Raw genomic sequence first — 14,528 nt, forward strand, 5'->3', positions numbered from 1 at the left:
CTGCTATTTCCACTACTTTTTGAAAGTGTTTGAAACTATATTAACATTTCTCAACATGGAAAGTATGTTATACCCTTTTATGCCCATACAAGGAGATCCCTGCAGATATGGGCTGTCTTTGCCATCTGTCCTTCTTGGCCATATATGGATTCTGTTAGTGTGGTATGTGGCCGATGAGGCCTCCATATATGGGCATTCCCATACGAAATCCTGTTAGATATGGGCTTAATATTGATGACATCAGAGAACTCCATATATGGGCATATAAGGGATTCTGTTAGTGTGACATCACAGTGAAGCCAGAGCGGCAAAGCCATTCTGTTAAGAGTGGTCCCCCTGACATCACAGTGATGTCAGAGCGACAAACCCATAGACCGTAAAAAAGGTGTATATGTCCAGACGGACGGACGGACGTCTACAAACAAGTGATGTCACAGTGATGTGTCAGGGGAACCACAGTGTCAGGCGATAAGAGACAGACAGACAGAGATACGGTCAAGCTGTGACCGTTTACATAGTAAACTGCGACTTATGGTCGCAACAAGCTCACGACGCGTTGCGCTGCAACACGGTTTGAGTTTATAGATCAGCTATTTTTCGCAATTAAATACTATAAAATGGTAAATGGTGCATTAATATAGCGCTTTCATCCAAGGCGCTTTACATAGATTGTGCATTATTACATTCACCCATTCACACATACATTCATACACTGATGGCGGAGGAAACCATGCAAGGCACCAACCTGCTCACCGGGAGCAACTGGGGGTTCAGCGTCTTGCTCAAGGACTCTTAACTCAGGGGGGAGCCCGGATTCGAACTGGGAACCCTCCGGGAACCCCTCGTGCTCTAATGACGGTTTCTCTACCCCTGAGCTATGCCACCCCACAAATAATAAAATCATGTTATATATCGTCACTGTCGGGCAGCAACCTTGTATCTCCAAGTTTCACATTTGTACGTTTTTCACCAAGTAAAGCCCTGCTTCATCATACAAGGCTGTCGCACAAAAGTAGTGAAAACAGCCGATCTGCAAGCACACAACGCCTCGCGGTGCGAGGCGTTGTGTGCTTGTAGATCTGCTGTTTTCACTAGTTTAGTTCATTTTTAAAATGATAAATACAAAAGGAACGGTCTTGGACATACGAGGTTTCCAACTTTCCACCCGACAACGACGATATGCTATAAATATAATATAAATCATGTTAAACTCTATTTCAAACCCTTAAACATTACCTCTTGTGTGAGATGGACAAAGACCAGAGAGAGAACAATGGGGGCTGCATGAGGTGGTGATACACCCACATATTATGTAAATGACTGTTACATGGCATAATGAAACTCTATACTCACTGCTCACAGGGCTGTTTGTCACCACAGCACACTGTGTGTGTGTGTGTGTGTGTTGACCGTTGCCACAGACCGGTTTGACAGGCTACAACTACAGTCTCTCGTTGGCGCGCACGCACGCACGCACGCACGCACGCACGCACGCACGCACGCACGCACGCACGCACGCACGCACGCACGCACGCACGCACGCACACACACACACACACACAGTTGTGCATTTTAAAACACCCAGGTTGACTTTTGGTGTGTCAGCAATATGAGCTAAAACCCCCCTTCCTCCTAGTAGAATAAGCATACAGGTGCTGACTGTATATGTAAATAATGCACCAACCACTTCAACTAGAAAACACAGCAAACACTATCTTCCCAAAGGCTGTGTTCAGAGACAACTGGCAGCGCAAACCCAGGGGTTGACAACAAGGTCTCAGAGGCACTTGCCCGTCTGGCAAGTATAAGTCATGTTCTACTTGCCCAAAGGTCATGCCCACTTGCCCGACAAGTAATTGTCCATTATAAAATGATAGGTAAGATTTTAATTACCGCTCAATTTAACTTATTTCTTTACTTTCTGGGGCTGTGTGATTTAAAAGCTAGATTTAGAGAAAACTGCATGTTTGTGTAGCAGCTTTACAGGGAAGTGAATGAGGCAGACAGCACTTCCCGGTCACGTGATCTCGCGCTGCATTTTAGGAAATGTAGTGTTTTTCGTCAAGCCAAGTACAGTAGCTACAGTACACAGTATAGTTTACTGTACAACGCGGCAAACGCGTCGATGGGCACACAGAGACATCAAAGAGATTGACGCGTTGACACCTCGTGGCTATCAAATGAGTTAAAGGTTGACCATGCAAGGAGGCTGGTTAATGAATAAATCCTACACAGTTCACCCGTTTCACTGACCTCACTTGTTGAACGCATGTCATATGTTCCAAAAAGCAATAACTTTAAAGGTTAGGCATGCTCAACTCCGCAAGACTTGAGTCTTTGAACTGAAGTCTTGAGGTCAAACCGGGTGCAGATTCTTAACAACTTTAACAACAGAAACATCCATCGATGCGCCACCATGCCCGGCTGTGTTGCAGATAGAAACCTTCACTGATATGTGTTGTGGTGTGTAAATTAATGGTAGACATTTAACAACTTACACCCTCAATACAATACTTAGAAAACCTGACCTTTGGCTGTGTTCTTGGTTTGCTCCTTTTCCCCCCTCTACACCAAACCACTTCACAGAACGTTTTCAGCTAATGTTCCCCTCAGAACAGGGATGCTAGTGTTCAAGTGGTTAATGAAAAAACTAATCCTTTCACACTGTAGTAACTTTGAGGACCCCCTGTTGAAGACCCCTGTATATACAGTATGTTCTATTGCAGTTGTTCTCAAACCTTTTTTGGCTGCAGTACCCTTTATAGCTACTGTTTTCTGAAGCCAAGTACCCCCTTCCTCTGACTAGAGATTTTACTTAGAAAAATGTACATCCAAAAGTCCAGTTCCCATGCCAATATGTTTGGAATAAAACAACATACAGTAATGGCAAATAAACATAGCCTTCTATTCAATAAGAGTTGAACTAGTCAAGTTATTGATGTCATTTGGTTTAACAATTTACAGATGAGCAGGTTCACACAAGGTCTGTTTTATTGGTGACCATAACACTAAAATATATATATTCCCATTTTCTAGTTTTTTCCTCACGTACCCCCTGCAGTACCCCCGTGTACCCCTAGGGGTACAAGTACCCACATTAGAGAAACACTGTTCTATTGTACCATACACTCTTGCAGAAAGACGGTCTCTAGCTTTGGTTAGTGTTAAAAGTTCAGGTTTTAAAAACATCTTTTGTGTGTAGTTCATGACGTCTGGCTGGTGTTAAAACATGACATCATTGTGACACATAGCAGGAGCATTGACAGTGTGGCCTCAAGTTACAGAACCTAGAGCGCCGATGGTTTGATCTCTCCACTCTCCACAGCAGCATGTAATGCAGCTCTGAGCTAATAGTCCAGTAAAAATAAAACTGAGGTTGGAAAAAATTGTGTTATTTAGTTTTTCAACTGATTCTGACAGGAAATTAGGTCTACTAGCCAGGATAAAAAATCTACCATAATCTGCTCACTGCAAATACCCACAGTGGCCAAATCAAGTTGGGCTCCCATCGACTTTCTATACAGGAGGAAAATACCCAGAAAACAAATCTGCTTTAAGTAGGATATGAGGGGTCTAACTAGGGGTTTGTCATGATGCTGAATCCATTGCAAGCATTTGTTTTGCACAAAAAACATTCATTGGCCCCAGAAAACGCCCACAAAACTGATGAAAAGTGATGACTCATCACTTTTCATCACTAAACCATCATTTTCTGGGGCCATTTTTAGCCCAAGGAATGTAACACAATTTTTTCCAACCTGAGTGGATTTTTTTCCTAGAATTACTAGACTATAATACCATGAGGTAGGGAGCTCAATGTTGTTCTACTTGTGGATTACACACCAGTGAGAGTTACCTCATGTGGGTCTATGCGGTAGCGTAGAACCAGACACTCTGCACCTTGACCATAAACCCATGTACAATGTCGCTGATTTTGTATTATTGTTCTTGTACCTTAACTAACCTCCAGGTCATATCATGTTGTGCAGTACAGTTGGGGCTGGCACGATTAGGACATTTTACATGACGATTAATTGGCACACAAATAATTGTGATTATTGATTTAATTGTGTTTTGGTCGCTTAACACTGGAATACAAATTACATTTCTGTTTGGCCTTTTGAAGTTGCACAGGGCAGATATGGCAAATAACCTAAATATACAAAGGAATGACCAACATATTTAATAATTGAATATTTAATGTTTCGTTGTGAGCTTGTAGATCTGCTATTTCCAATACTTTTTGAAAGCGTTTGAAACTATATGAACATTCCTCAACTTGGAAACGATTATGGCGATTATGCAAAATAACTGTGATTACCTCAAATAATTTGCGATTAGACGATTATGTAATAATTGTGACAGGCCTAGTTACAGTATACAGTAACAGTATATCTACTGCTATGCTCACGCACAGTCCTCACGTCTTACCTCGGGTACTTAGGCTACCGCACCGTATCATAAGACATACTGTCTGTCTGTATGTTACCTCAGGAGTAAGCAAGACAGTGAAAGAAACGGTTTTGAGAACAAGGCATTGTTCACATTGTGTGCACACACACATGCAGAACCATGTGTCTGCTAGTGTCCCTGGGGAAACGTGTACAAGATGAACAACTCAACTCCTCTATACTTAGTAAACTAATACTTAGTTCAGGGGTCAGCAACCCGCGGCTCTAGAGCCGCATGTGGCTCTTTAGCACCGGCCCTAGTGGCTCCCTGGAGCTTTTTCAAAAATGTATGAAAATGGAAAAAGATAGGGGGAAAAAAATATTTTTTGTTTTAACGATTTCTTTTATCGTCACTTTCGGGCAGAAACCATCTCCAAGTTTCAATTTTCTTTTTTTTTTTTTTTTCTTTTTTTTCGCAAAGTAAAGCTCTGCTTCATCATACAAGACTGACGCACACAAGTAGTGAAAACAGCAGATCTACAAGCACACAACGCCTCGCGGTGCGAGGCGTTGTGTGCTTGTAGATCGGCTGTTTTCACTAGTTTAGTTCATTTTTTAAACGAAGTTTTGGACATACAAGGTTTCCACCCGACAACGACGATATATAAGGCTTTTATAATTTTTTGCGGCTCCAGACAGATTTGTTTTGGGTTTTTTTTGGTCCAATATGGCTCTTTCAACATTTTGGGTTGCAGACCCCTGACTTAGTTGGACCGGGGGCATACTCTGCAGTACATGGGCTCACGAGTCACAAGTCACAATGATGTGTGAGCTTGTAGATAGACCGCTGTTTTGTGCAAATGTTCCCGCCGGATAGGGATACTGTATATTCTCTGAAAATGATTATGTTTTAATGAGTGTCTTCTTGACAAATGGAACGAAATGGACTCCTCAGATTTACAGACCCGTAATAAGGGATCATTTGGAACCCCCTCCCTTGACACATTCACCAATACCTCATTTCAAGCTGTCTTCGCCGATATGTATGCCTCACATGTTGATACCTCGCTATCGATATATTTTCGATATATTGCCCAGCCTTAATACAAAGGCACGCACGCATGCACACACGCATGCACACACGCACGCACGCACACACACACACACACACACACACACACAGCGACGGAATAGTTAACTGGACCTCATAGTAGGGGTGAATATTGGCAAGAATCTCGCAATGCAATACATATCACGATACTTGGGTCACGACTCACGATGCAATAGTATCACGATATTTAGCGAATCTTTGCAATACGATAGATACTATTGCGATATATCAGCTTTAAAAGCTGAAGGCGCTGCTCTAATGTTGTTTTCGTCGTTTGCAGCATTTTTCTCGGGAGACCTCACTCACTGAACTGTGGGAAGGTGAAGTAGCTACTATAGAAAGAGACATCTAGAGGCAGCGGAGTGTCAGGACCGGACTTCTACTATTGGTTCCTATGCACGGGAACATATTTTATTTTCCTCAAAGTATCGCGATACTACTGCCTGAAGTATCGATACAGTATTGGCAAATAAACTATCGCGATGTATTGCCATATCGATTATATTGCCCACCCCTACCTCATAGTGAAGCACATATCAAACAACTTCACATCAACAGTGAGAATGCACTGTAAATGTTCCATCTCCGATAAGACATGTTTACACCTGATGTTGTGCTTAATTAAGAGACCAGAGAAGTGTCTGTACTAGTGTATTAGAGACAGCCTGCCTCCCCTGACCTAGAGGAAGCCTTGTAGTGGGTTGGCTTAACAAAATTATCGAAACGAAGCGGACAAAAGCACAGAACTTTTTTTGAGGCTTTGACCTAACGATGGATTTTAGCCGTGGGTACCAAACTTTATTTTGATGTTTACCCATATAATATCCATATCAAGTTGGGCTCCCATCGACTTTCTATACAGGAGGAAAATACCCAGAAAACAAAATCTGCTTTAAGTAGGATGTGAGGGGTCTAACTAGAGGTTTGTCACGATTCTGAATCCATTGCAAGCATTTGTTTTGCACAAAAAACTTTCATTGAGCTAGAAATGGCCCCACAAAACGATGGTTTAGTGATGAGTCACCATTTTTCACAGTTTTTGGGGTGTTTTTGGGGGCCATTTCTAGCCCAAGAACAGTTTTTTGTGCAAAAAAAGTTTGGCGCTTTTATCCGCTTCGTTTTGATAATGTCAAAAACCAGGGTTAAGCAACCACACTATTGGCCAAAAAATAACCAACCATTCCTACATGCCACCTCAAACCTAAGCTTATTTGTAAAGGACATGTCCAGGCCACAGCTTTGGTTGGGTAGTTAGAGAGGGTACTTGAGTAGCCCCAAAAAGGAGGTGTTCTTCTGGATACACATACCTACGTCATGTCCTAGTATGAGCCAATAGGGGAAGGGCATCAACGTCATCACATGATTCATTGTTTGGCCCGTGCAAAACCTTGCATGTGTCTCAAAAGATATGGTTATATTGTCAGAATCGCGGACCAGGTGCATACGTGCCGCAGGTTCGAATCCTGTTCCCGACAACCTTTGCTGTGTGTTACTCCGCCTCTCTCTCCCTGTTTTCTGTCAGTCTGTCCTATCAATAAAGGCATAAAAGCCCCAAAACTACTTCACCATTATGTTGCGCTGTGACAACAAATGTTCTGTAATGCAATTCTAATGGTGAACACCGAGTTGTTTTCACTTGAATAAATAATGGCGTACGTGTGTCTCCAAAGAATAAAAGGCTGGTGCTGTTTGTTATACCCATGAGTACTGAGTGATATGCTTCTCATATCTAGAAGGCATAATATGCCATGATTCTGAGAATGTAACCTTACCACACCTTTAATATTAGTTTCCTTGTATGCTCTCCTTTATGTGGACTGGATAGGCCATAAATCTACAACTACAAGCTTAAAGGCGTCACTTTGTGGCACCTTGTTAGCTGCATGTGTGTGTGTGTGTCTGTGTCTGTGTCTGTGTGTGTGTGTGTGTGTGTGTGTGTGTGTGTGTGTGTGTGTGTGTGTGTGTGTGTGTGTGTGTAGGGCTGTCATGAGACTCATGATTATGACATTTTAATGACGATTAATTGTCACTCAAATAATTGCGATTAACATTGTAATTGTGTTTCTGTCGTTGACAATTACATTCCTGTTTGGCTTGTAGGCTTTGAAGTTGCACATGGCAGATATTACCTAAATATAAAAAGAAATGACTGACATATTTGACAACTTTATACTTTCAACATGTAAAAAATGATGACGATTATGACAAAACAATTGTGATTATGTCAAATAATTGCGATTAGGCGATTATGTACTGTAATAATTGTGACAGCCCTGTGTGTGTGTGTGTGTGTGTGCGTGTGCGTGCGTGCGTGCGACTCTCTCTCTCATACCTGGGAGCTGACGTACATCTTCAGACACTCTCCGCAGACGGCCTTGCGACAGCAGTGCAGAGGCGATATGGCCTTGTCGTCCAGGCAGACGCGGCAGCAGCGCACCGCGCGCCCCACGCCCCCCTCCTCCCCCGACAGGGGGTCCACCAGGTCGTCCAGCGTGTACGGTTCGGGAATTGAACCGTACACGGCGCTGTCCTCCTCCTCCCGCTCATCCTCCCGTCCAGACTCGAACTCCTCTCCGCTCCGTTCCCCGGACCGATCGATAAGTTCCGCGACTTTGATTTCAGCGTCCGTTGTTTTGGCGATGCTGCGACGGTCATCGTTGACGATGCAGTAGACCGTGCAGTAGACGTGTTCCCTCACGGCGGCGCCCGCGGCAGACAGCGACCCGTCCAACGTCGAAGTCGTCGTCGTTCCGCTAACGGTGTGGAAACACTCTGGTGCCAAATCCACTGTGTGCGAATCCGACACCGGCAGCGACGGGGTCGAACCCTGCTCATCCGTCGTTTCTTCCGAACGCGACTTCTTCTTCTTCTGGCAGTCGCCACACTCGTCTCGCTGGCGATCGGTGGCACGGATCCGGCCGCCACTCCTCCCTCGGTCTAGGGGTGTCAACAATTACAGATTAATACGTTGACGATTAATTGTCCCGCAAATAATTGTTACTAGCGATAACTAGGGCTGTCACGATTATGACATTTTACATGACAATTAATTGTCAAACAAATAATGTATGCACAAAATATACGAAGACGAAGGAATGACTGGCATATTTACTACGTTTATTCTTTATTCATTTATAGTGGAAATAACCAATCTACAAGCTCACAACGCATCGCATCGCGATGCGTTGTGAGCGATTAGCTCAAATAATTGCGACAGGCCTAGCGATAACATTGGAACACTATGAATACAAATATAATTTCGGTTTGTTTTTTTACGCTTCGTAATCAATCACAAATTGCACAGGGCAGATATGACAAATAACTGAAAGCTTGTAGATCCGCTATTCCTCGTTACTGAACATTTTTCAACATGCAAACAATTATTAGCCTGGGTGCCAGGCTGCTACGTTCCGTGGATTCGTTTTGTCACTTCGCCTCTCAGTCTGGACACGATTCAGTTGACTCGTTTTTCCCAACGTCACTTGTAAGTTGTGACGTAGGCGACGTCGTTGCTGATTGGATGTTGTTCCAGCGAATCAGAGTAGGGTTAGGGTAGTTATACGTTATCAGCCAGCCAATACACACTGGTGTATTTGTCCCGCCACACACTTACAGACCAATCGGAAGCCGCGAATGTGTTTCCACTGGTTTTCTATGTCCCGCCTCCCTTGGAAATAGGAGGCTGGCCACACTGAGAAGCAAAGTGACAAAACGAATCCACAGAAACTAGCCTAACAGGCTGGTACCCAGCCCTAAACGATTATGACGATTATCTGAAATAATTGCGATCGGGAAATTATATCGTCGTTGTCGGGTGAAAACCTTGTATGTCCAAAACCGTTCGTTTTGCATTTATCATTTTAAAAATGATTTAAACTAGTGAAAACAGCCGATCTACAAGCACACAACGCCTCGCGGTGCGAGGCGTTGTGTGCTTGTAGATCTGCTGTTTTCACTACTTTTGTGCGACAGCCTTGTATGATGAAGCAGGGCTTTACTTTGCGAAAGAACGTACACATTTGAAACTTGGAGATACGAGGTTTCCAGCCGACAACGACGATATGTAATATTATGTCTTATTAATACCTCTGTCGTTGCTGTTGGCGTCCGTGTGGCTGCTGCTGCGCTGATGCTGCTGGAGCCGGTTGTTGTTGTTGAGGTTGAGAGACGGAGACTTGGAGACGGAGACCAGGCTCCTCCTCAGCATCTCCACAGCACTGGTTCTCCTCTGCTCACCTCCTCCTCCTCCTCCACCTCCTCCATGGTGGTGGTCCGGGGGAGGGGCTGATGGGCAACCATACGGAGAAAGGTTAAAGTGATATATTCTGATAATAGAGGGTATGCGCAATTGCGCATGACATCATCGTACCAGAAGTTATGCTGGAACGCCTACTGAGTGGCAAAAAACAGAGTCAGTAGGAGTAGGGATGGAGCTTGTTAATTTTTATTGATAATTATAACCTTATCGATCCTGCTTATTGAGCCAGGCTTTTATCGAGCCCACTATTGAGCGCTTTCTAATATTTTGTGGAAAGATGTGAGATGACAAATGAACCCCATAGGCTCTACGTCTGAACAGAACTGCTATCTTTTTTCTATTGGCCAGTTGTTGACTATCTATGACGATGACAATTGACAAAAGTAACAAATAGTATCATTAAAGCTATACTGTGTAAGTTGCTCAACTAGTGGTCAGAGCTGTATAGCAAACCGCGGTCGCGTCCGCGTCTTTTGGCCGTTTTTCGCCGCGGACCGGGCCACTCACCACCGCGTCCGCCTGCAGCTCGCCGAGATCTATCTTTAGAGGGGTCCCTGGTTCCTGTGCGTTCAGGCATTCTAGAGAAACTGACTCCTTCACCCGAGGATATGTTGTTGTTATGTTGAGGCAAGCTACTTCCTGAGAAGTCAGCAAGATGCGCCTGTGATTGGCCGGTAGTGTACCATGTGTTTATGATCTGCAATATGATTGGCCAACGTATACACATGATGCAGATGACGTCATTTTGCCGCGAAATTCTCCCCCCCTCACGGCTCATAGAAAACATATAAAGAGAGGGCTTTAGAAGCTGAAATTAACGGAGTGGGGGTTCTAAAACTTTAGCGATTTAACAGTTAGGACAATTTTAAGATTTGTTTTATAAAAAAAGTTACATGGTATAACTTTAAATATCATTAAAACAATCATATAAATCAAAATCGTCTAAGCATAATATAGCTGGCCACTGAAACAGCTCAGTGGCCTTGTGGTTAGAGTGTCCGCCCCGAGACTGGGAGGCTGGGGTTCGATCGGCGGGGTCTGAAAAATGGGACCCAGTGCCTCCCTGCTTAGCACTCAGCATCAAGGGTTGGATTGGGGGGTCCCTGCGACATACTAGTGTCATGTCCAGGGGGTGTAGGCCTACTTGTACAGTACATCAAGCTGCCTCACACTACAGAAACCAGAGATAGGCTCCTGCCGTCATGGCTCGGTAAGGCTTACTTACTTTTTACTTATATATAACTTGCTGCTTAGCTGAAATGGAATGGAGATTGTGGAATAGTTGTCTGGCCACCTGAGACTACAAATTGGGCAACAGACCCACATGCGGCCCCCCACCCCACCTTTACTAATGCGGCCAGAAGGTCAACATCTGAAAAGTGACATATTACCCATTTAAAGCTGTTCCAGTTCTTCTTAACATGCGTGGCCAACAACACATTAATCTAGGGGTCCTTGATATGAAAAGGTTTGAGAACCACCAGCAGTATAACAGTACTACTGGTGAAGAGTTCAGGTACATAGTTATGCAATAAATAAGGCCCTCTGGAGTGAATGTGGCCCTCTACATCATCAAAGTTGCTGGCCCCCCTGGTCTTTAACATGGGAATATAGAGCTAATTACTGCCTTCGGCTGTATGTAGGTAGGTAGGTAGGTAGGTACTGGTAGGTAGTGTGTGTTTAAGCCTGTAGCCCAATCAGGGACCAGCATTTCTGGTGATGCCAGTGGTGATGTCACTGGCATCGCCAGTGGTGAACGCACCTCATGGCCTACTTGTGCACAAAACAAAAGTTGGCACCTTGACAGAGTGCAGTTCTAGTTAACACTTATTGTAACAACAAAACTGAACAAATCACTAACCTAGGAGATTAACCAGGAATTAAGACAACACTTACTGTAACTAAGGCACATCACAATGTACAAAAGAACACACACACACACACACACACACACACACACACACACACACACACACACACACACACACACACAAACATTAACCATATAGTGTCAAATCACAATATCTATCTATGATCGATTGATTGATTGATTGATTGAAGAATGTATTAGCAGTTTGCAATAAACAAGTACAATTTCATGACAGCACAAATCACTGGTACAAGGTCAACCTAAAGGAGATCCCAGTAAGCTTTACGGCTTACTTACACAGGAACCACTTTATGTACCTCATATAACATTGAAAGACAGGATAGAACATAGTACTTTACATGGCATAACATCGCCCTGCCCTACCGTGGTCGTTGTTGTTGCTGTCTGCTGCTGCGTCTTTCTCCCCCTCCTCCCCATCTTGCTCCCCATCATCATGACGTCTTTCACCGTGTCTACTGATGATGATGGAAGCAGTGGTGGTGGAAGAAGAGTTCCTCCTGGACACGTACAACTGGCTTAAATGGCACGAATCATCTCTGGTGGCACTGCTGCTGACATGGCACTGACTCAGTTCTCTGGCTGTGGTGGCACTGGTGGGCATGGTCACAACACACTGGTCCAAATCTTTAGTAGTTAGATCTCTAGTGCTGCTGACAACAACAGACTGGTTCAGATCACCAACATACTGTCTCAGATCTCCAGTGGTGGCACTGGTGGCGACGACGCGCAGCTGGTTCGAGTCCCGGCGGCGGTGGAGGAGGACCGACGACGAGGACCGACTCCTCTCAACTTTGCAGCCGTCGATGATGAAGGAAGTCTCGGCCGAGGAGGAGAGCTTGTTGTTGCTGTTGAGTTGTTGTGTTCTTGTGACCGACAGCGGCGGCGGCGACGAGGAGGACAGTTTGACCGGAGGAGGACAGGAGGGCTTGATGATCCTCCTCTCTTCGCCCTGCAGGCTGCTGATGACGCCGGGCGTTTTATCGCCATCGCCACCGCTGCTGCTGTAGTTGTTGTTGTTCTGGCATAAAACTCCCCTGGTGTCCGGCGGAGGGTCATATTCTTCCATCCCCGGCGATGTGTTGTTGTTGTTCGTTGTCCTCCCCATGGGATCATGGATGGACCGAGATTTAATAGTGTGTGTGCTGCTGTGTGTGTGTAGGATATAACCTCCACTAGTCTGTCTAGTCTACCACCACCACCAAAACAAACACTACACAACAGCCCAGCCTGGCAGCAGTGCTGCTGCTGCTGGGAGCTTCCTTTCCTTCCGCGTGTGCGTCAGCATGACTGGGTGGAGCGATGGGATGAGACTTCACTGGGGAGGATAGTTTGCACTGCCAGGATGTGGTTCCGGTCTGGAGCGGATACGGAACCTGTTCTCTTTGTATGCTTGAAGTACGTGTGAGTGTACATACTTTAGTGGGCGGGCTCTAGACCGGATCTGAGCGCTGAGCAGTGAAAAAAAAAACTTTTGTTACACTGTTATAAAAGATTGGTGACGCGAGACTACCTCCACCATGGTGAAAGAGAAGTGCCCAGATTTGGGACTTTAATAGGTAAAAGTAGCAATATACCATACCACTGTGTGTAAAATGACAAGTTGACCTACATTAAAAGGCCTGGTTTCAAAATCTTACTTTAAAAGTTTAAAGTACAAAAGTGTTCACAAGTAAAATTAGCCTATACATGCCTGAATTTCCATTTTCAGAACCATATAGTTATTGGACTAATAGCCTAATTATTGATCATTGGCCACACAAGCCCTAGTATTGTACAGCTACTTTGGCTAATTTCAATACATTTTTGAGACTTAATTAATAATTTGCTTAAATATATAGTAATTTACTTGGTTTTGTCAAAATGTAGTGGAGTAAAAGTACAACATTTTAATCTTAGATGTAGTGGAGTAGACGAATAAGGTAGCCTATCAAAAATGGAAATAATACTTACGTAAATAAAAGCAGCCTTGACATTGTTACGTTATAGTAGGCCTACTATCCCACTAAACAACTTATACTAGCCGTCTAAGTTTATACGTATAAAAAATGGTCTACCAGAGATATGCAAGTTTATAGTCTAACTAAGTTTATACCTGGGTCTAAATTTAGACGTCTAATAGACGTCTATATTTAGACCTTATAACGGCCGGCAAAAGTAGTGAAAAACTGACCTTAACGGCCGTCAAAAGTAGTGAAAAACTGATTGTCTCGCTGCCTCTGGTGCTTGAGTTCTGTTCTGATGCTCTGCATTTTCTCACAAATTTAGACCCAGGTATAAACTTAGACGTCTATTAGACGTATATTAGACGTCTAGTCTAAGTTTAGACGTCTAAAAAACGTGCATATCTATACCTCTGGTAGACCATTTTTTATACGTATAAACTTAGACGTCTAGTATAAGTTTAGACGTATATTAGACGTCTAATATACCTAAAAATGTTTGCTGGGATAGGCCTACAATATTCAGGCATGTACAGTATGTGTGAACCAGATACAGTGGTCAGGAGTAGGCTACAGGTTCTATAGAGCACTGAGCAATAGACTAAACAAAAACCAGGTTTGTTTAGCACAGTTCTACAGGCGAGGAGGGCTGGGATCCACTAGACCAGTGTTTCTCAACCACTGTGCCTGGGGACCTTTGGTGTGCCCCTGAGAAGGGTCAAGTGTGTGTGCCCCTTGAAACTGCTTGAAAGCCAGTATTGTATTTATCGTTTTAAAAATGATTTAAACTAGTGAAAACAGCAGATCTACAAGCACACAACGCCTCGCGGTGCGAGGCGTTGTGTGCTTGTAGATCTGCTGTTTTCACTACCGTTGTGAGACAGCCTTGTATGATGAAGCAGGGCTTTACTTTGCGAAGAAACGTACACATTTGAAA

The 14,528-nt window shown here is 44.0% G+C and overlaps 1 protein-coding gene across 1 annotated transcript in view; it reads right to left on the minus strand.

Moving 5' to 3' along the window:
• rnf217 (ring finger protein 217) overlaps positions 1-12,756 on the minus strand; it is a gene marked incomplete at both ends in the record, with an annotated part of 32,010 nt that extends 19,254 nt beyond the window's left edge. Inside the window, 3 exons of the mRNA XM_080744742.1 lie at positions 7,835-8,439; positions 9,589-9,786; positions 12,015-12,756. Coding sequence (XP_080600868.1) covers positions 7,835-8,439; positions 9,589-9,786; positions 12,015-12,756 — 1,545 coding nt within the window. The remainder of the gene's footprint in view (positions 1-7,834; positions 8,440-9,588; positions 9,787-12,014) is intronic.
• Positions 12,757-14,528: the final 1,772 nt, after the last annotated feature.

This window comes from Nannobrachium achirus (assembly GCF_963921795.1).
Source record: "Nannobrachium achirus genome assembly, chromosome: 16".
In the NCBI taxonomy this organism is placed as follows: Eukaryota; Metazoa; Chordata; class Actinopteri; order Myctophiformes; family Myctophidae; genus Nannobrachium; species Nannobrachium achirus.